This window comes from Paroedura picta, chromosome 5 (assembly GCF_049243985.1).
Source record: "Paroedura picta isolate Pp20150507F chromosome 5, Ppicta_v3.0, whole genome shotgun sequence".
NCBI lineage: Eukaryota > Metazoa > Chordata > Lepidosauria > Squamata > Gekkonidae > Paroedura > Paroedura picta.
Genome location: NC_135373.1, coordinates 22193993 through 22217085, shown reverse-complemented (window position 1 = coordinate 22217085; position 23093 = coordinate 22193993). Strand labels below are relative to the sequence as shown.

General features: G+C 44.7%; 1 protein-coding gene across 1 annotated transcript in view; it reads right to left on the bottom strand.

Annotated features, from left to right (window-relative positions):
- LOC143838857 (uncharacterized) overlaps positions 1-23093 on the bottom strand; it is a 63183-nt gene that overhangs the window by 15907 nt on the left and 24183 nt on the right. The window contains exons 14-36 of the mRNA XM_077340768.1: positions 22368-22406; positions 20152-20208; positions 19356-19445; positions 19138-19227; positions 17234-17296; positions 15937-16020; positions 14904-14993; positions 13399-13470; positions 13041-13112; positions 12649-12714; positions 11522-11593; positions 10818-10883; positions 10281-10364; positions 9867-9938; positions 7978-8049; positions 6982-7047; positions 5902-5991; positions 5478-5549; positions 3913-3978; positions 3091-3171; positions 2718-2789; positions 2127-2192; positions 1417-1500 (exon numbers count right to left, since the gene is read on the bottom strand). Coding sequence (XP_077196883.1) covers positions 1417-1500; positions 2127-2192; positions 2718-2789; positions 3091-3171; positions 3913-3978; positions 5478-5549; positions 5902-5991; positions 6982-7047; positions 7978-8049; positions 9867-9938; positions 10281-10364; positions 10818-10883; positions 11522-11593; positions 12649-12714; positions 13041-13112; positions 13399-13470; positions 14904-14993; positions 15937-16020; positions 17234-17296; positions 19138-19227; positions 19356-19445; positions 20152-20208; positions 22368-22406 — 1686 coding nt within the window. The remainder of the gene's footprint in view (positions 1-1416; positions 1501-2126; positions 2193-2717; positions 2790-3090; positions 3172-3912; positions 3979-5477; positions 5550-5901; positions 5992-6981; positions 7048-7977; positions 8050-9866; positions 9939-10280; positions 10365-10817; positions 10884-11521; positions 11594-12648; positions 12715-13040; positions 13113-13398; positions 13471-14903; positions 14994-15936; positions 16021-17233; positions 17297-19137; positions 19228-19355; positions 19446-20151; positions 20209-22367; positions 22407-23093) is intronic.

Here is a 23093-nt window from a genome sequence, read left to right as displayed (position 1 = left end):
AACAGGGGCAGCCATGTCGTGTTGCAGATGCAGCGGGGCTGCTCCTTTTTCTGCCCTAAAGCCGGGGAGTTGGACGGGAGGGGAGTGGGGGGAAGCCCTTCTAGCGCCCATTGTATTCACAATGGGTTTTACAGCTAGTTCTATGATAATCCTTTAGGATGAGAAGCTGTGCTGGACTGCATTGGGGGAGGAAGGAATTGTCCCTGAGGCTTACGCAGAAACATCAGTTGGATACAGTCTTTCCAGATAACCACAATCCAGTCAGAACCAGGCTGCTTTGAAACAACATCCCTGGAATTGAGGAAGATATGGCCACAAATAAATGTTGCCAATCTCACCTGGCCCATGGAACCTTGGCCATTGTAGCCAGAAGGACCTGAACTGCCACCGTAGTCTTGGCCAGCCTATACAATAATAAAAGGGGGGGGACCCATTTCATCAATCCTGGCTGTTTCATCAAATATAGTTGTAAATATTTCAGAGGGGTTGTCATGTTACTGCATTCCAACTCCCCCCCCCCACACACACCAGGATCTTGCAATACCTGTTCATTAATATATTTAATATGACATAACCTTTCAAGACACCACCATGAAGAGATCTGGGCTCTGGCTGAACTCCCATAATTCCACAGGGCATGCAAAATGAAGCTCTTCCGCCAGGCATTTGGTTGAGGCCAACCGTTTCAACAAAATCCACTGGGCACCCAGACATCCCCCCCCACACACACACAATCTGAACCCTAACCTACCAACCTACAGGATAATCATTAGAAAGTTACTGTTCTTATGAGAAATGTAAAAAATACGTGTTGCTTTCAGTTATGGAACCTACTACTATTGTTGATGATATTATGAATTGTGCTGTATTATGCCTATGTTTTGTATAATCTGGCCTGAGCCTCATGGGAGGGTGGTATAGAAAGATAAGATATAAATGAATAAATAAGAAATAAGATCTTGCTTCATCATGAAGCATGAGACCCATGTGGAGAGTTCATTTGCGCAGTGTTTGACCTCAATAGCTGATCCTAGGTGCTGTACATACAACATAAGTCGTGCAATTCTTCTTTTCCATTATTTGAAGAGATTCAGTTCTCTAAAGATGTTTTATCCCTCAGCAGTCTGCATTTTCACAGCTCTCTCCCCCACCCGTGCTGGGTTGGAAATCATGGGAAACAAAGCAAATATAATCTCCCGTTAAATGCTTCCATTCAGAAAATGGGCTGTCACCCCAGCCCTGACTATCGCAGACAGAACTACAGAAACATAGCCCTGATCACGCTTTGTCCGCTCTCTACAGCACTAGAACAGAAGTGTCTTTCTTGGATGCATCCAAAGGAGGCTATGGTACAATCCACCAAAGCAATAGTCTCTTACATAGCACAATCAGTCAAACGGAATGTCTCAAACTCACCTGGCCACTGTAAGCCTGATCTTTGAAACTGGAAGAACCAGAACCAGCAGAACTCCCAGAACCGCTTCCATAACTTTGGTCACCCTTTTGAATTGATTAAAAGACAAACACTTAATTGATTGGGTTTGCTCCTTCAGATAACTTTTTAAATATTCCAGAAGGTGGGTTCTCGTTCTTTGGAAATTTTTAAGCAGATGCTAGATAGCCATCTCACAGAAATGCAGATTCTGTGAATTAAGGGAGACTGTGAGTGGGTGGGAAGAAGGGACTATGTAGGTGCTTGCTTCTTGTGGTCCTTTCTTGCATGCCCAGGGAAACGCTGATCACCAATTTGTGATCAGGAAGCAAATTACTTCATGGCCTGACTGGTCAATTGGGGGGGGGATTCATCTGGGCATGGAATTGGAGTTAATAAGGTGGACAGGTATTTGTGAGCTTCCTGCATTCCGTGGGGGGTTGGACTAGATGACCCTGAAGATCCCTTCCAATTGTATAATTGATAATCCTTTAGGATGAGAAGCTGTGCTGGATTGGATTGAGGGGAGGGGGGGGAATTGTCTCTGAGGCTTATGCAGAAACATCATTTGGATACAGTCTTTCACCCTAACCACAACCCAGTCAGAACCAGGCTGCTTTGAAATCAACAGCCCTGGAATTGAGGTCTCCATCGGTGTTCCTCAAAAGGCACAGATAAATGTTGCCAAACTCACCTGGCCCCCAGAGCTTTGGCCGTTGTAGCCAGAAGGACCTGGACCACCACTGTAGCCTTGGCCAGCCTATACAATAATTCAAAGGGGGGAGAACGTATTTCATCAATACTGGCTGTTTCGTCAACTATAGTAGTAAATATTTCAGAGGGGTTACCATGTTACTAAATTCCAACCTTCCCACCCCCCAGCATCTTGCAACACTTATTCATTAGTATCTTTATTATAACAGAACCTTTCAGGTTCCCACTTGATGGAATGAGCTCCCTGAAGAGATCAGGGCCCTGCCTGAACTCCCACAATTCCACAGGGCCTGAAGAAGGGAGCTCTTCTGCCAGGAATTTGGTTGAATCCAACCAACTCAACAGCATCCACTAGGCACCCAGACACACACACCTCACAGTTAGAAAGTTATTGTTCTTATGAGAAATGTTACAATATTTGTTGCCTTCAGTAATGGAATCTGCTACTATTGTAGAACCATAACCTTGATCATGCTTTGTCCACTGTCTACAGTGCTAGAATAGAGGCATTCATCTTGGATGCATCCAGAGGGGGTTATGGCACAATCTGCCAAAGCAAACATCTTCTCACCTGGCCTCCGTAGCCCTCACCATCATAGCCAGAAGAACCAGAACCTGAGCCATGTCCATAGCCTTGGCCACCCTATAGAATTAATTTAAAAATAAATGCCATTGATTCTGTTTGCATCTTCAGATTTTGGGAATGGAGCCCTTTTCACAGTGTATCTCAACAAAGCAAGATATCAGTGATCCAAGTCACACACCCCCCCCCAACCCAGAATCCCCAGGGTTTTCTTCTCTGGCTTTGGGTTGTGGATCCTAGCCATACACACGGTTAGAATCAGGTTGCCTTGAAATGCCTCTAAGATTAGAATGGAGTTCATTTTGGAAGCGTCAGAAGCTGGACATAGCACAGTTTGTCAAACGGAATGTCTCAAACTTACCTGGCCACCATAAGGCTGATCTTTGAAACCGGAAGAACCAGAACTTGATCCACCAGAACCACTTCCATAACTTTGGTCACCCTATTGAATTGATTAAAAGACAAACACTTTATTGATTTGGTTTTCTTCTTTAAATATCATTTTAAATATTCCAGAAGGCTAGGTTATTTCAGTATTTCACAGCAACTCCCCCCCCCCAAGTCATCTTTTCCCCCATTAATCATTAATTGATTTAGAAGAAGAAGAAGAGTTGGTTCTTATATGCCGCTTTTCCCTACCATTAGGAGGCTCAAAGCGGCTTACAGTCACCTTCCCTTTCCTCTCCCCACAACAGTCACCCTGTGGGGTGAGTGAGGCTGAGAGAGCCCTGATATTCCTGCTCGGTCACATTTAGTCTGACATTAATTGATTTAGACTGATCCAGTTCCTTATTCAAATCTTTGCAACATAAGATTCTTGGAGAAACCCAAACAAATCCAAACAACTATCTTTAAGTACTTGAAAGGCTGTCACAAAGAGAATGGAGAAGTTGTTTTCTTTTGCCCCAGAGAGGGTCAGAAAAGAACCAATGGGTTGGAATTAATTCAAAACATTTTCAGCTAAACATCCAGAAATTCCTGACAGAACGGTTACTCGGTGGAACAGGCTTCATCGGCTGGTGGTGAGTTCTCTTTTGGAAGTTTTTAAGCTAGATAGCAACCTACAGTCTTTCTCCTTAGCCACAACCCAGTCAGAGCCAGGCTGCTTTGAAATCAGCAGCCCTGGAATTGAGGTCTCCATCAGTGTTTCTCAAAAGGCACAGATAAATTTTGCCAAACTCACCTGGCTCCCAGAGCCTTGCCCATTATAGCCAGAAGGACCTGAATCGCCACCATAGCCTTGGCCAGCCTATGCAATAATTGAAAGGGGGGGAGACCCATTTCATCAATCCTAGCTGTATTGTCAAATACAGCATGAAATATTTCATAAGGGTTACCATGTTATTGCATTCCAACCTCCCCGCCCCCCAGCATCTTGCAACACTTATTCATTAATATATTTATTATGACATAACCCTTCAGGCCCCACCTGATGGAATGAGCTCCCTGAAGAGATCAGGGCCCTGCCAGAACTCCCACAATTCCACAGGGCCTGCAAAAGGGAGCTCTTCTGCCAGGCATTTAGTTGAGGCTGACTGATTCAACAACATCCACTGGGCCCCTGTCAGAATCAGTCCCTGTTCTCTGCCATGATTTCTGTCCAGCAAACCTGTCTGACTCCATCTTGCTGGTTGCCTATATGCTGTGTCCTTGTGCCCCATGTATTCTCACAATTCCCATGTAACCAGCCCTTGTAGTTGTCCCCTTTGATATGCCTGATTTGATATGTCCCCTTTGATATGCCCAGCTAGTTCACACTGCATATTCTCCCCCTTACTGTGAAACATTGTTACAAGGATCCTGCAGTTCCTGCAAAGGCTTATCAGCTAGCCTGTGGCGCCGGCTTGACCAAGGCCGCGTGAGTTTCAACACCTCTGGCAGGAAGCCTGGGATAGCACCTGGGAAAGGGGGTCCCCCCTTCCCATGGGAACACTCAAGTTTTGGGCGGGAGGAAAGTATTGATAAGTGCCTGTGTTGCTTGTATCGGGCAGATTTAACTTCTAACGTAGTGACTAGATCTAACTTCCATTAAAGCTTTCTTTCTACAGAAGTTTTGTTGTGAGTTTTGTCAGCACTTGACAGCCCCCGACACACACACACACCATGATCTGAACCCTAACTGACTAACTTACGGGATCAGGATTTGAACGTTATTGTTCTTATGAGAAATGTTACAATACTTGTTGCCTTCAGTTACAGAACCTGCTACTATTGTTATTGATGTTACAAATTGTACTGTATTATCCCAATGTTTTGTGTTAACCGCCCTGAGCCTCATGAGAGGGCGGTATAGAAAGATGAGAAATAAACAAATAAATAAGAAATAAGGAATTGCTTCATCATGGATTTCTGGCTCCCTGAGAGCCATGTTGTGTGTTCATTTGCACAGCGTTTGACCTCTAGAGCTCATCCTAGATGCTGTACATACAGCACAAGTCGCGCATATCTTCTTTTCTGTTATTTGAAGAGATTATATTTTCTAAAGAAGTTTTATCCCTCAGCTGTCTGTGTATTCACAGCTCTCTCCACCAACCATGCTGGGTTGGAAATCATGTGAAACAGAGCAAATATAATCTCTCTCATTAAATGCTTCCTTTCAGAATATGGGGTGATACCCCGGTCTTGACCATCACTACAGAACCATGATCACGCTTTGCCCACCATCTATGGCATGAGAACAGAGGTGTCCAACTTGAATGCATCCAATGGGAGCTATTGCACAATCCGCCAAAGCAAAAATCTACTTACCTGGCCCTCGTAGGCCTCACCATCGTATCCAGAAGGGCCAGAACCTGAGCCACGTCCATAGCCTTGGCCGCCCTAAAGAATTAATTAAAAAATAAATGTCATTGATCGTGTTGTATCTTCAAATTTCATTTTAAATATTCCAGAAGACTAAATGTTGTGTCAGAACCCAAAAAGTCATTTCGGGAATGGGAGACCTTTTTTGTAGTGTGCCTCATCATAGCAAAATATCAGTGACCCACATTTTCCCCCCCAGGAATCCCCAAGGTTTTTTTCCCCCTGGCTTCGGGCTGTGTATCTTAGACACACACAGGGTTAGAATCAGGCTGTCCTGAAATGCCACTAGGATTAGAGTGGAGGTGTTCATTTTGAAGGCATCAAAAGCTGGACATAGCACAGTCTGTCAAACAGAATGTCTCAAACTCACCTGGCCACCATAAGCCTGATCTTTGACACCGGAAGAACCAGAACCAGAACCAGCAGAACTCCCAGAATCGCTTCCATAACTTTGGTCACCCTATTGAATTGATTAAAAGACAAACACTTAATTGATTGGGTTTGCTCCATCAAATATCATTTTAAATATTCCAGTAGACTAGTTTATTTCATATTTCACAGCAACTCTGTCCCTCCATTTTCTTTGTCCCATTAATCATTATTTGATCTAATCTGACATGAATTGATTTAGTCTGATTCAGTTCCTTATTCAAATCTTTGCAATATAGGATCCTTGGAGAAACCCATACGAACAAATCCAAACAAACCATCTTGAAGTACTTGAAAGGCTGTCACATAGAGAATGAAGTCATTGTTTTCTATTGCCCCAGAGAGGGTTGAACTAGAACTAATGGGTTGAAATTAATTCAAAACAATTTTCCGCTTAACATCCAGAAGAAGTTCATGACAGAACAATTTCTCAGTGGAACAGGCTTCCTTGGGAGGTGGTGGGCTCTCCTTCTTTGGAAGTTCTTAAGTAGAGGCTAGATAGCCATCTGACAGAAAAGCTGATTCTGTGAAATTAGGCAGTTTGTGAGTGGAGGGCAGAAGGGATTGTGTCCATGCTTGGCTCTTGTGGCCCTTTCTTGCATGTCCAGGATAATGCTGATCACCAATCTGGGATCAGAAGGTATATTCCTCCCAGGCCAGACTGGCAAAGGATTCTGTTTTTTTTTTGGGGGGGAGGCATCATCTGGGCATGGAATTTAAATCACTGAGGTGGACAATTAGTTGTGAGCATTGTGCCTGCTGCAAAGGTTGGACTAGATGACCCTGGAAATCCCTTCTGACTCTATAATTCTATGATAATTCTTTAGGATAAGAAGCTGTGCTGGATTAGATTGAGGGGAGGGGAGAATGGTCTCTGAGGCGTCTACAGAATCTTCATTTGGATACAGTCTTTCTCCTTGGCCACAACCCAGTCAGAACCTGCTTTGAAATAATCAGTCCTGGAATTGAGGTCTCCATCTGGTGTTCCTCAAAAGACACAGATAAATGTTGCCATACTCACCTGACCCCCAGAGCCTTGGTCATTGTGGCCAGAAGGAACTGAACCACCATTGTAGCCTTGGCCAGCCTATACAATAATTGAAAGGGGGGCATTTCATCAATCCTGGCTGTTTCGTCAAATATACTTGTAAATATTTCAGAGGGGGTGCCATGTTACTGCATTCCAACCCCGCCCCCAGCATCATGCAACTCTTATTCATTAATATATTTATTATGGCATAACCCTACAGGTCCCCATCTAGTGGAATGAGCTCTCTGAAGAGATCATGGCCCTGCCTGAACTCCCACAATTCCACAGGGCCTGCAAAAGGGAGCTCTTCTGCCAGGCATTTGGCTGAGGCTGACCGATTCAACAACATCCACTGGGCAGACACCCTCCCCCCTGCAATCTGAATCCTAACGGACCAACCTACAGGATCAAGCTTAGAAAGTTACTGTTCTTATGAGAAATGTTAGAATACTTGTTGCCTTCAGTTATGGAACCTACAGTTATTGTTGTTGATGTTACAAATAGTGCTGTATTATCCCTACGTTTTGTATAAACTGCCCTGAGTCTCATGGGAGGGTGATATAGAAATATAAGTAATAAATCATTGAATAAAAAATAAGATCTTGCTTCATCATGGATTTGTATCTCCCTGAGACCCATGTGGTGCATTCATTTGCACAGTGTTTGACCTCAATAGCTTATCCAAGATGCTGTACCTACAACGTAACTCGTGCAATTCTTCTTTTCCATTATTTGAAGAGATTAAATTCTCTAAAGATTCTCTAAATTCTCTAAATTCTCTAAAGCAAATATAATCTCTCTCTTTAAATGCTTCCATTCAGAAAATGGGGTGATACTCCAGCCCTGACCATCGCAGCCAGAACTATAGAACCATAACCTTGATCACGCTTTGTGTACTGTCTACGGCACTAGAACAGAGGTGTCCATCTTGGATGCACCCAAAGGGGTCCATGGTACGATCTGCCAAAGCAAACATCCCATACTCACTTGGCCCCTGTATCCCTCACCATCATAGCCAGAAGTGCCAGAACTTGAGTCACGTCCATAGCCTTGGCCACCCTATTGAAATAATTTAAAAATAAATGTCATTGATCCTGTTTTTATCTTCATATTTCATTTAAGTATTCCAGAAGGCTAAATTACTATGTGGTGTCAAAACCTTTAAAAAGTCATTTTGGGAATGGGCGCCCTTCTCAAAATGTACTTCAGCATGGCAAGATGTCCATGTCCCAGGCTGACCGACTCAACAACATCCACTGGGCATATAGACACACACACATACCTCTGATCTGAACCCTAACCAACCAACTTACAGGATCACAGTTAGAAAGTTATTGTTCTTATGAGAAATGTTACAAGACTTGTTATGGAACCTACTACTTTTTTTTTTTTTTTAATGTTATGAATTGCACTGTATTATCCCTACATTTAAGAGCCTCTTGTGGCGCAGAGTGGTAAGGCAGCCGTCTGAAAGCTTTGCTCATGAGGTTGGGAGTTCAATCCCAGCAGCCGGCTCAAGGTTGACTCAGCCTTCCATCCTTCCGAGGTCGGTAAAATGAGTATCTAGCTTGCTGGGGGGTAAACGGTCATGACTGGGGAAGGCACTGGCAAACCACCCCGTATTGAGTCTGCCAAGAAAACGCTGGAGGGCGTCACCCCAAGGGTCAGACATGACTCGGTGCTTGCACAGGGGATACCTTTACCTTTACCTTTTATCCCTACATTTTGTGCAAACCGCTCAGAGCCTTATGGAAGGGTGGTATAGAAATTGAAGTAATAAAAAACGAACAAACAAACAAGAAATAAGAACTTGCTTCATTATGTATTTATGTCTCTCTGAGGCCCATGTGGGGTGTTCATGTGGGGCGTTCATTTGCACAGCGTTTGACCTTAGTAGCTGATCCTAGATGCTTTACATACAACATAAGTCATGCACTTCTTTTCTGTTATTTGAAGAGATTATATTTTCTAAATAAGTTTTATCACTTAGCGGTCTGTGTTTTCACAGCTCTCACTGCCAACCATGCTGGGTTGGAAATCATGGAAATGCATCCATAGGGGTCTATGGTACGATCTTCCAAAGCAAACATCCCATACTCACTTGGCCCCATAACCGCTCAGAGCCTTATGTGGTATACAAATTGAAGTAATTTCTAGAGAGCCAGTTTGGTGTAGTGGTTAGGAGTGCGGACTTCTAATCTGGCATGCCAGGTTCGATTCTGCACTCCCCCACATGCAACCAGCTGGGTGATCTTGGGCTCGCCACGGCATTGATAAAACTGTTCTGACCGAGCAGGAATATCAGGGCTCTCTCTGCCTCCCCTCCCTCACAGGGTGTCTGTTGTAGGGAGAGGAATGGGAAGGACACTGTAAGCCGCTTTGAGCCTCCTTCAGGTAGGGAAAAGCGGCATATAAGAACCAACTCTTCTTCTTCTAATAATAATAAAAAACAAACAAACAAGAAATAAGAACTTGCTTCATTATGTATTTATGTCTCCCTGAGGCCCATGTGGCGCGTTCATTTGCACAGCGTTTGACCTTAGTAGCTGACCCTAGATGCTTTAGATACAACGTAAGTCATGCACTTCTTTTCTGTTATTTGAAGAGATTAAATTCTCTAAAGAAGTTTTATCCCTTAGCGGTCTGTATTTTCACAGCTCTCTCCACCAACCATGCTGGGTTGGAAATCATGGAAAACAGAGCAAATATAATCTCTCTTTAAAAGCTTCTATTCAGTATATGGGGTGATACTCCAGCCCTGACCATCGCAGAAACTATAGTCTTGATCACACTTCATCTACTGTCTATGGCACTAAAACAGAGGTTTCTATCTTGGGCTAGGGCCCAATCTACCAAAGCAAACATCTCATACTCACCTGACCACTATAGCCCTCACCATCATAGGCAGAAAGACCAGAACTTGAGCCACGTCCATAGCCTTGGCTACCCTAGATAATTAATTTTAAAATAAATATCATTGTTCCTGTTTGTATCTTCAAATTTCATTTTAATTATTCTAGAGGGTGGTGTCAAAACTCAAAAAAGTCAACATGGGAATGGGAACTCTTATTGTAACGTACCTCAGCATATCAAGATATCAGTGTCCCAGGTATTCCCCCCAGGAATTTCCAACGTTTTCCCCCTGGCTTTGGGGTGTCAATCTTCGCCACACACATGGTTAGAATCAGGCTGTCCTGAAATGCCTCTGGCATTACAATAGAGGTGTTCATTTTGGAAGCATCAAAAGCGGGACATAGCACAATCAGTTAAATGGAATGCATCAAACTCACCTGGCCACCATAAGCCTGGTCTTTGAAACCAGAAGAACCTGAACCAGCAGAACTCTCAGAACCACTTCCATAACTTTGGTCACCCTGTTGAATTGATTAAAAGACAAACAATTGATCTGTTTTGCTCCTTAAAATATCATTTTAAATATTCCAGGAGGCTTGGTTATTTCACTATTTTACAGCAACACACCCCACTCCAATCACCTTATGTCCTGTTAATCCTTAATCGATTTAGTCATTATTTTTTGGGATGAGAAACCATTTAGTATGGATCGTGGGGGGGGGAATTATCCTAGAGAACTGTACAGAAACTTCATTTGGATGTTGTTTCTTCTCAGTACACTGAAACTGAAGGACAGATAACAGTTCCCCATTTCCTATAGAAATCGGGGGGTGTCCCCCTGGTTTGGGGTAGTGAATCATAGCCACACCCAGTTAGAACCAGGCTGCCTGGATATCGACGGCCCTAACAATGAGGTCTTCATTAGGTGTTCATCAAAAGGCAGGTATGGCACAAATAAATGTTGCCAAACTCACCTGGCCACCAGAGCGTTGACCGTTATAGCCAGAAGGACCTGAACCGCCATTGTAGCTTTGGCCAACCTATACAATAATTGAAAGGGGGGACCCATTTCAGCAATCCTGGCTGTTTCAGAAAATACACTTGCTTCATCCTGGATTTATGCCCCCCTTAGACTCATACGGACTGGTCATTCAGACATTATTTGACCTCAATAGCTGCTCCTTGATGTTATACACACAACTTAAGTCATGCAAGTCTTCTTTTCAGTTATTCAAAGAGGTTAAATTCTCTAAAGAAGTCTTATCCCATCTTGGATGGTACTTTCACAGCTCTCTCTGCCAACCATGCTGGATTGGAAATCGGGGAAAACAGAGCAAATATAATCTCTCTCTTTAAAGGTTTCTATTCAGAATATGGGGTGATACCCCAGTCCTGACCATTGCAACAGAATTAAGAAACCTAGCCTTGGCCATGTTTGGTCCATTGTCTATGGCAGGGGTAGTCAACCTGTGGTCCTCCAGATGTCCATGGACTACAATTCCCATGAGCCCCTGCCAGTATTTGCTGGCAGTGGCTCGTGAGAATTCTAGTCCATGACTATCTGGAGGACCACAGGTTGACTACCTCTGGTCTATGGCTTTAGAACAGAAGTGTCCATCTTGGATGCATCCAAAGGGGGCTAGGGCACAATCCACCAAAGCAAATGTCTCATACTCACCTGGTCACCATAGACCTCACCATCGTATCCAGAAGGGCCAGAACCTGAGCCACGTTGATAGCCTTGGTTACCCTATAGAATTAATTTAAAAATAGATGTCATTGATCCTGTTTGTTTCTTCAAATATCATTTTGAATACTCCAGAAGGCTGGGTCATTTCACTTTTTCACAGCAAATCTGCCCCCCCCCCCAATCGTCTTTGCTCCTTCAATCATTAATTGATTTAGTATGACATATTATTTTAATGATAAGAACCTGTTTTGTATTGGGTGGGGGTGGGGGTGGGAATTGTTGCTGCAGCTTATACAAATACTCCAGAAGGCTAAGTTACTATGTTATGTCAAAATCCCCAAAAAGTTATTTCCTATCACTTTAATAATTTATAGGGTTTTTTAAAGACATAACCTTTTGAGGACGGGAGCCTCTTTTCAACTGCACCTCATCATAGCTAAAGATTGGTGTCTCAGGTTTTCCGCTCCAGGAAACCCCAGATATTGGTGCCCCATTTTTCCTCTAGATATCTCCAGGTATTTTGGAGGTTTTCCCCCCTTGGCTTTTGGCTGTGGATCATAGCCACACCCAGCCAGAGCCAGGCTGCCTTGAAATCAACAGCACTGGAATTGAGGTCTCCATCTAGTGTTCCTCAAAAGGTAGGTATGGGAGAAACAAATGTTACCAAATGTACCTGGGCCCAAGAACCTTGGCTGTTGTAGCCAGAAGGAACTGAACCACCACCGTAGCCTTGGCTAGCCTATACAATTACTGTCATCCAGGGGAAATTATTGGGGGGGGCAGGGATTCTGGGTTTTTTTTGGGGGGAGGGCATCATCTGGGCATGGAATTGGAGTCACTGAGTGGACAGGTAGTTGTGAGCTTCCTGCAATCTGGAGATCCCTTCTGACTGTATCATTTTATGATAATCCTTCAGCATGAGAAACTGTGCTGGATTGGATTGAGGGGGAGGGGGGAATTGTCCTTGAGGCTAATGCAGAAACTTCATTTGGATACAGTCTTTCTCCTTAGCCACAGCCCCGTCAAAACCAGGCTACTTTGAAATCAACAGCCCTAGAATTGAAGTCTCCATCTGGTGTTCCTCAAAAGGAACAAATAAATGTTGCCAAACTCACCTGGACCCCAGAGCCTTGCCCGTTGTAGCCAGAAGGACCTGAACCACCACCGTAGCCTGGGCCAGCCTATACAATAATCAAAAACAAAACCCCACTTCATCAATCCCATTTGTTCCTTCAAAATATCAGTTTAAAATATTTCTGAGAGGTAGCCACGTTACTGCATTCCTCCCCGCAAAAGCCATCTTGCCTCACTTTCAGGGCCAAGAACCTGCTTTGTCCTGCATCTACGTCCTTGAGACTCATACGGACTGCTTCAGAATATGGGGAGATTGCCGGGCCCTAACCATCACAGCTAGAACTACAGAAACATAGCCTTGTTCATTCTTCGTCTTGGATGCATCCAATGGGGGCTATGGCACAATCCACCAAAGCAAACGTCTCCTACTCACCTGGCCTCCGTAGCCCTCACCATCATAGCCTGAAGGGCCAGAACTTGAGCCACGTCCATAGCCTTGGTTACCCTATATAATTAATTTTAAAATAAATGTCATTGGTCCTGTTTTTTTTTCTTCAGATATCATCATTTGAAATATTACAGACAGATGGATCATTTCACTATTTCATAGCAAATTCCCTTCCCCATCACGTTTTGCACCCCAAGCAAATTTAGACTGCCAGATCCTGGAGTTCCTTGGGGGGGGGATACAAAATATGGGTTGATACCATTCAGCATATAGTCTGATACCATAGTCCCGACCATTGCAGCCAGATCTTGGGGAAATGGTGATGGCCCAATCTCATACTCACCTGGCCCCCGTAGGCCTGACCAGTGTAGCCAGAAGGACCAGAACCAGAGCCCCTTCCATAGCCTTGGCCACCCTGTGGAATTGATTTAAAAATTAAACTTCAATGATCCTATTTGTTTCTTCCAATGGTTTTTCAAATATGGCAGAAGGCTAAGTTGCTATGTTGTGCCCCAACCCAAGAAGTCATGTTCTATCACTATCTGGCATTCCGCAGGGCCTGCAAAATGGAGCTCTTCTGCCAGGTCTATGGTTGAGGCTGGCACAGCAAGGAAGATCTGTATGCCCTCCCCCCTACAGGATAGAGCAATATGTATGGCAGCTGCAGGTTCCATCTGCCCCTCTCTTCTCACCTCCCTCTATGATGTTCTCAACCTTCCTAATGCCGCGACCCTTTAATACAATTCCTCATGCTATGCTGACCCCAGCCATAAAATGATGCAAGGGCTCTTTCACAGAAATTAAACCAAAACCAACCAATGGCATGAAGATCCATGGTTCATGATTGTATACAAATTGCTTTTTTCCCGGGGTTTCTCAGTTCAGTTCTGCTTTTTGTCCCACCATGCCAATCTTGCTCTTTTCCGCTGCTCCAGACAAATGCTCTATCTCGATCTACTCCACAAGGCTATTGTGTGGATGGCGCCCCCCCACTCCATACAAGCTGCATGCCCTGCTGCGACCCCTTTGAAAGGGTTGTTCGACCCCCAAAGTGATCCCAACCCCCAGGTTGAGAACCACTGCTCTATGAGATTTCTAGTGTGTGTGTGTGGGGGGGGGGGTGGATAGTTTTCAATTGTTTTTTTCTGCTGTATCTCTTTTGTTTTGTGATTATGGATCTACTAGAGACAAAGCTCCGCGTGACTGCCAGGGGCTCCCTCGGGCGGTGGCCTGATGCGTTGGAGGCGCTCCGCGCGGCTCGCAATTGCTCCCTTGTCGGCAGGGCAGGAATCGGCCGGGCCAAACGGCAGGCGCAAAGCGCCTGCCGATTGGCCCGGCCGATGGTCTGACTGGAGGAAGGGGCCAATTGGCACCCTTCCTCATCCTGGACAGAGCCCGCCCTAACTCCTCCCACAAAGCCCTTATGGCTTTATTTAGTCCGCGGCGCCACGGGCTGTGTTAAGATGTGCTTTTACGTCTGGAGTTTTAATGGGGATTTTATTCAAACTACTGTAACCCGCCACGAGCTACTTGGAAGTGGCGGGTAATAAATTGAATTAAAAAATAAAAATAAAAATAAAAATAATAAAAATAAATAGATTTTAAAAGACATCACCTTTCAGAGATGGGAGAATCTTTTGCAGTGCACCTTAGCATACCTAGAGGTCAGTGTCCTAGTCCTGCCCCTGCCACAAAATCCCCGAGTTCCTCCCCCAGGCTTTGGGCTATGAATCTTAGCCACACAGAGATATAAGCAGGCTGCCTTGAAATCACTGGCCTCGGATGGAACTGAGGTCCCCGTCTGGTGGATGCAGCACAGTCAGCTACAGAAATACCCTTAATACTCACCTGGACCCTGGAGCCCTGAACGTTATAGCCAGAAGCACCAGACCCGTAGCCACTGTTGTAGCCGGAAGCACCTGCATTGCCCTTGCCGCCCTGTAAAATTAATTTTAAAGAACAGCTTCATTGATCCTGTGTGTTTCTCCAAATATCATTTTACATATCCCAGAAGACTAGCCCTGTTGCTTCATTTTGGCAAAAACTGGGAACAAAACAAAAAAACGACTCTTATTATCTTCTGGCTCCTGCCTACTGCTAGTAGGTGCTGCCACCTAGTGGCCACTTTTAAAATTGCAATATAAACTTCGGAATCCGAGCAGAGGGGGAATAGCTTCTTACGTATTTTAATTGAAAAGCAGAACTGACCATGAGCTGCTTTGTGGTTTTTAAGGCACAACTCTCTCCAGGGAAATATTTTGCAAGGTAGACTTGTTAAGCAATACTTTATTGGGTACCATGACGTCCAAGAAAGAGTCAAAAATAAAGCACAGGGTTCCAGAGTTCTAGTGTGTGTGGAGGGGGGGGATTCAACTTAACTTCCCCAAAAGAGTTTCCTTGGCTCACGCCCCCTTCCCTTACAGAGGTGGAGAGGTGGCTCAGTGGTCAAGCTCCTGGCCAATCCCCATCCTCCCCAGGACAGTAAGGATCAGGGTTGGAGGCATGACCCCCCTCAGAGACCCTGGAGAGCCCCTGCCAATCAGAGCAGACAATACTGAACTTGAGAGACCAGAACTCTGACTCAGGATACAGCAGCTTCATGTGGAGCAATCAACAGCATTATACTTTCAGTGGGTCCCTCTGGCTTGTCCAGCAAGCCAGAGGGACCTCCTGAAAGTATAATGTGTTGTCCAGCAAGCCAGAGGGGCCTCCTGAAAGTATAATGCTGTCCATGCATACTAATGACCATGCTGGACTGCGGTCCTTAGCAAGATACAACTGGCCAGTCCACTGTCCATGGAATCAGGGCAGAAGAGCTCATCTTGGATGCATCCTTAAGGAATTACAGCCTCATCAGCCAAACCAAACACCTCGTACTCACCTGGCCCCCAGAGCCTGGTCCACGGTAGCCAGGAGCACTGGAACCACCACTGTAGCCAGAACTACTACCATAGCCTTGGCCGCCCTGTACAAAATGTTTAAAAAATACTTCATTGATCCTGTTTGTTTCCTCAAATATTATCATTATCATTATCATTATCATTATCATTATCATTATCATTATCATTATCATTATCATTATCATTATCATTATCATTATCATTATCATTATCATTATCAAATGTATTCCCTGCCACTCCTGTGGCTGTCACATGGTGGGTTACAATAGTCCTTTGTTAAAAATCCTGGATAAAACCATATTAAAATACAGGACATAACAACAATACAGTACAAAACATGGCAGTAATTAACAAATACACATTCCCCCCCCCCCCAGACGTCTAATAATAGGGGTTGGAAGAGGGCCATCGATATCACTTGGCCCAGGTGCTGCCTGCCACCGGGTGCAGCTTCGGGTTTAATAAAGGCATGGAGAAAGGGGTGGCAGTCAGGCTGAGAGCACAGGGGAAGCACTTGCAATACTCCTTTCAGGAAGTTAGCTTAAAGCTGTAATCTTCAGAAGCCATTCCTGGGGACAAAGCTCACGGAACAGAGCTAAATTCCTGCCTGAGGATTCCATCTGCTCTTCTCATTCTCTCAAGTCATTTGAAGAGTTGAAATCCTCATAGTTGACTCTCTCTATGGAACATATGGTTTCCTTGGGGGAGGGCGTGTTCCTGCCTGGCGATATTCCAGAAGGGCTGTCATTTACTCACAATCTTCCTCATAGATCTGGCTTGTTCCAGGCAGAATGGTCTCTTCACCCTGTAGCACAGGAGGCCAAATGGTGGCTCTCCAGATGCCCATGGACTACAATGGTGGCAGGAGTTCAGAAGAAGAAGAAGAAGAAGAAGAAGAAGAAGAAGAAGAGGAGGAGGAGGAGGAGGAGGAGGAGGAGGAGGAGGAGGAGGAGGAGGAGTTGGTTCTTATATGCCACTTTTCTCTACATAAAGGAGTCTCAAAGTGCCTTACAGTCGCCTTCCCTTTCCTCTCCCCACAACAGGCCCCCTGTGAGGGACGTGAGGCTGATACAGCCCAGATATTCCTGCTCGGTCAGAACAGCTTTATCAGTGCAATGGCAAGCTCAAGGTCACCCAGCTGGCTGCATGTGGGAGAGGTGTGGGGAATCAAACCCGGCTCGCCAGATTAGAAGTTCCTACTCCTAACTTAGGTCTTCCTCTGAGGTTCACCAAAAGGGGATTTGGAACAATCAGCTCAATAAACAGCGAGATACTCACTTGGCCACCCTGACGGTCGTAGCCTGAGCCCCTAGAAGCGAAACCATTCGGACCTTGGCCAGCCTGCAGCATTGACAAAACAAACCAACAAACAAAAACAGTTATTGATCTTCTGTTATCTCAAGTACGCATTTCCATATGTCAGATGGGTAGCCAAGATAGCATGTCACAGCAAAAATTAAAAGTAGCCCTATAGCACCATATAGACTTATGGAATTCCTGCAGTGCAAACTTTCTTGGATTAGAACCTGTTATATACCTGTTTGATTTTTAGAAATATATCCATGCCCTGGCATTAATACATAATGCTTATTTGGCTGTTTTGGTTTGGCTTTACATGATTTGTTTCCCATGCCTTTCACCAGTCCCTCTTTCTCCCCCCCCCCTCTATTTATTAGCCTTTGGACATGCTTCTCAAAAGTTATGTGCAAGATGCCCAAAGAGGGGTACAATAAGAACAGAACCCCCCAAAATTAAATGGTGTCAGGGAGGGGGGTGGAATTGTGTCTTTGCTGATTTTGTCCTTTGCCTGCCTTCATCTTGTGGAGTATGCCCCGCAATATCTCAACTTCTCTTTATCTCAGTATCTCAAGTATACAATATCTTTCCCCTGATATTCTCTTTATTTCATTTTTCTCTCTCTCCTGCCTATTTTGAAGGAATGCTGCTGCTTACTGGCCATCTGTCTAATCACAATATCAACATTTGAAACGGAAAAGGAGCCAAGGACCAGGCGTTACAAGGCCCAGGACTGCCATCTGCTGTCCAATCTTTGAATAGCACCATACATATTTTCCTTGTAAAGCGGAGGAAAGGTGCCCATAGACCAGGGGTAGTCAAACTGCGGCCCTCCGGATGTCCATGGACTACAATTCCCAAGAGCCCCTGCCAGCATTCGCTGGCAGGGGCTTCTGGGAATTGTAGTCCATGGACATCCGGAGGGCCGCAGTTTTGACTACCCCTGCCATAGACTATTTTCATTGCAGCAGAATGATGCAGCTCCCTCACAGGCACTCCAAATGTCAAAGGAAACATGTTGAAGCAAGAATAATGAACTGGAAGGGGTGGGTCCCAATGAAGAGACAAATGTAGAATAGTACAGACCCCCTGGGAAACCAATATGGCCATAAAAAATATCCAAATTGGACTCATATAGAGTCGTCTCTCTTCAGTTTCAGCAATTCTTTTATTCTTATTTCACACAAGTTCCCACGTGTTTCACCTACAGCTTTTTCAAGGGACAGTTTTTTATATTTAAGGACCAACTTCAATTTATTAAGAGTATAAGGTCATACAATAGCTAAACTTAGCTTGTGGCGTTTCAGACACCTCAAGTCTGAAACGCCACAAGCTAAGTTTAGCTATTATATGACCTTATACTCTGTCAAGAGATTTCCTAATAAGTTGAAGATGGTCCTTAAATACAAAAAACGTCCCTTGAAAAAGCTGTAGGCGAAACGCGTGGGGACTTGTGTGAAATAAGAATTAAAAAATTACTGAAACTGAAGAGAGACGACTCTAAATAAGTCCAATTTGGATATTTTTTCTTGCCATATTGGTTTTCCATTGTGTCTGTGCTATTCTATAAAGGAAACATGTTCCACTCCTATAAAGGAAACATCAAAACTCATTTGATCTCTCTTGGATGCAGGCATGCAGAAGACCTGGCTCCCAGGGGAATGCATGTAAGGGACAGAGAAACGGTGCACCAGCTGGGTCACAGAGCTAGTGCCTGAGGAAGAAGCCTGGCTCATTCAAGAAGTCATTCCAGGGCTGTAAAGTAACCCCACGGTTTCCCAAAACCCTGGTTGAGAAAACCAGGACTATGGCATCAGAATGGAGTTGCCCAACTTGGATCCATCCAGAGGGGGCTATGGCACAGTCATCCAAAACAAATGCCTCACCTGGCCACCGTAGCCCGGACCGTTATAGCCGGAATAACCAGAACCGGTACCCCCGTTGTAGCTGGAACTGCCACCATCGCCTCGGCTACCCTATACAACAGATTTAAGGGGAAAACTACTGAACTGATGGTATTGGCAAAAACCTGACACATTGGAAGTGAGGTCTTCATCAAAAGAGGCTACAGGACAATCAGCTACATAAATACCACCATCCTCACCTGGCCACCATAGCCCGGACCATTGTAGCCAGAAGAACCAGAACCGGAAACACCATTGTAGCCAGAACCACCACCATAGCCTTGGCCGCCCTATAAAATTAATTAGGATGCATGTTATGGATCCCGTTTCTTCCTTTAAATATAATTCTGTATATTCCAGAAGCCCAGGCGTATTACTGTGTTACAGCAAAAACCAACTACAAATAAAGGTATCTTAGGCTACATCCGTCATTAAAATAGTCCTTACAACGTAGCCTTTCTGGGACATAAACCTGTTTGCACTGGATTTTAATGTTAAAATAAGTCTGAGATTGAAACAGACACTTCATTTGGTTGCCGTTTGACTCCAGCAGAGCCACACCACAGGACAGGTGTCAATGTCCCAATGTTCCACTCCAGGAATCCCAAAGATTTTTTCCTGGCTTTGAGGAAGAAAAGAAGAAGAGTTGGTTCATAGATGCTGCTTTTCTCTAGCCTTCCCTTTCCTCTCCCCACAACAGACACCCTGTGAGGGAGGTGGGGCTGAGAGAGCCCTGCTATTACTGCTCGGTCAGAACAGCTTTTATCAGGGCAGTGACTGGCCCAAGGTCACCCAGCTGGTTGCATGTGGGGGAGGGCGGAATCAAACCTGGCTTGCCAGATTAGACGTCTGCACTCCTAACCACTACACCAAGCTGGCTATAAGTAGGCAGGCAGGCAGCCTTGAAATGGATGGCATTGGAGCTGAGGTTGTCACCAGGAGTTTCTCAAAAGAGGGGTATGACTCAAGAAATGACATAAATACCATCACACTCACCTGGCCATTGTAGCGCTGACTGCCGTAGCCAGAAGTACCACCATAGCCTTGGCCAGCCTATTGAATGGGTTTGTTAAGAAGTTAATTGATCCTGTTTGTTTCTCTATATATACTTTTAAGTACTCCAGAAGGCTAGCCGTGCTACTATTTCATAGCAAAAAAAAAAAAGGGGGGGGAGAGAGGGGTGGTGTCTTGTGCGTAGTACATCTGGTGCGATAGATGTGAGCCTGGAGGAATTAAGCTAGTAGATGCATCAGAAAATTAGAACCACTGATGGATTTAGGGGATAATTGTTGGGGCCATTTCGCACGGCTTCAAAATAGCACAATGGTTGCTAATTGAAAACGCTACTAATTTGCCTTAACGCACGACGTCGCAGACAATCTGCAACACTCCTGAAACCAATCAGCAAAAAGCGCTTCGTTGTAGCGCTTTCAGGGGAATCCAGAAAAGTGGATTCACCCTCCGGATAGCGATACACTCCTGCAACCAATCTGCAACACTAGCGCTAAAGACCTGTGCGTTACCATTGTTGCGGGTTCTTCAAAGTCCCTCCTCCTGAGCCTGTCCTCCAAACTTCCGGCGAAGCGATCGCCATTTTTTTTTTCCGAGCGAGCGGGGATAAACGCACCAGCGAGCCTCTTTCTGTTTAGAGGCTTCCCTGGCTTCAGTCCTTCACCTTTAGTCACTAAGCACAAACCACATAAAAGCCCGTTTGCTGAAATAAAGTCCCTTTATTTTTTACACATTAATTCAGCCGAAAATCGGGCCCGTGAGAGGGGGGGGGATTTTTTTTTTATCACTCGAGGCAGCGTGCCAACGATCATACAATCAAACGACAGCTCACATTAGGCAGCTGGATGGGTCTCTCCGTTGCAACGAATCTACCTAGATTCGTTGCTATGGGTCTGTTTTTTTTAAAAAAACCTTTCTTAAAGGGAAAGGGGCTGTTTGGGAGCATGCTAACGGCTGCCCATTGGCTGCTTGACGGCCAGGGGCGGGACGAGCTTGGCAATAGCGCTTCCTTTCTAGCGATTTCTGCCGAGACCGGAAGCCTGTGGGAAACGCTAAAAAACGCAACTGATTCCACTACAAAGGCAGGTATGCATAACGACGAATTCCACTATTTTAAATGGCGACTTTTCATTCCGCAAACAATTCGCAACAAAGATCCCCGTGCGAAAAGGCCCTTGGTTTTTGCTGCCATCTGTGGTCCTGATAGCTTTATTGTAAGGAATTGTATGTTTTATGGGTTTTTATGAGGTGTGTTTTTATTGTTGTAAGCTGCCTTGAATCGACTTAGTCAAGAGGGATATAAATTTGGGTATAAATAAATAAAATAAATAAATAACCTTTCAGGGACAAGATCCCGTTTCATAATCTATCTGGTTTGGTTTTGTGTCTTTTAAAATATCACCTTGATACACATACCGAATCTTCATTTGAATATACTGTGAGCTTGGTAGCTGATCCAAGAGCTATGCACGCAATAGAAGTTGTGCAATACTCTTCTGGTGACTTTGAAGGGACTAAACTCTCTAAAGAAGGCGTGGCCAAACTGTGGCTCTCCAGATGTCCATGGACTACTGGAGAGCCACAGTCCATGGACTACAATTCCCATGAGCCCTTGTTGGTGCCTACTTTTTCATAACTGGCAAATAAAACAGCCTTAATCTCAATTTTAATTGGGCAATGTCTACCAGAAAGCAAATTAATTTTTTTTCCCACTTGCCATTTTCTTGATGGTGCGATATAAAACATTTCAGAAATTTCTGTCTGGGCACACTCCTTTACTTTTATTTACTTTCATCCCAACACTTCAATCTGGCCTATACCCACAGAAAAACAAAGACACAGACTTCCATATCCATAAAGGTAGAAATAGAAAATAGCAAGATGGGAATCTCAACCTGAAGAAGTATAGAGCGTCCTACCTCTGAAGATTCCAACCTCAGTTACTGGTAAAAATTACCAGACCACGCAGCCCAGAAAATCGAAAACAGCCAAAGGGGTAAGTTATTTTTGCTACAGGTCTCTCCTCCTCTTGACCAAATTAGTGTTTGGCCTTTAGTGTCTTCCCAGCTTCACATTTTTACGATCCTTAACACTACGCAGGTTGCCTTGAGATGAGGGGCATTAGAAGGGAGGAGTTCATTGAGTTCATCAATGGCTGCTCTTTAGTTTGCCTGATTATGAGTACCCATACATCTACTCACCGGGCCACCGTTGCCTTGCCAACCATAGCCTTGGCCAGCCTGTAGAGATAAAAACAAACATCTATCAATCTGTCATGTAGAGACACAGGACTCCTTGATGAGGGGTAGAGACACAGGTCTCCCCTTGATGAGGAAAGTGGCATTCCTGGCCAAGAGGCCAAAAGTGCCTCAGGACCTAGCTACTGCCAGCATTATGAGAAGATGGCCAAAGCCAGGGATACCAAGATCAGATGAAGGATCTCAGTGGAGGAAGCAGGTCTGGGAGAAAGCAGGTGGAGATAACCAGGGACAAACCAGCCAAGCTGCAGGACAACTGCTAATCTTGGGACAGCAGATAGGAACTCATCTAATCAATGAAGCGGGCAACTTCAGCATCTCTTGAATGAAGAGTCATCTTGGAGGATGTGGGTACACCATGGTACATCCTTCAGGGGATGGGGGTCTTGGTTTTATGAGAAACATTTTAATCCCTGAGGCATTTAAAATCTCCTCCAAGAAGGGCAAAAGAAGCCCGAGAAGTCTACCCTTCAGATCTAAGCACAAAGTTAGCCCAAGAACAAAATTAGCATGGGTTTGAGAAATGTAAAGAAAGACCAGGATGCACAGAATCAACATTTGGAGGGTCCAATCCCTAGAATTTGTGCCTAAACAACAGATCTTGGTTCTCCTGCCATCACAGCATCCAAACCCATTGAGAAGACCCATCTGAGGTCATGGCAAGGTGGG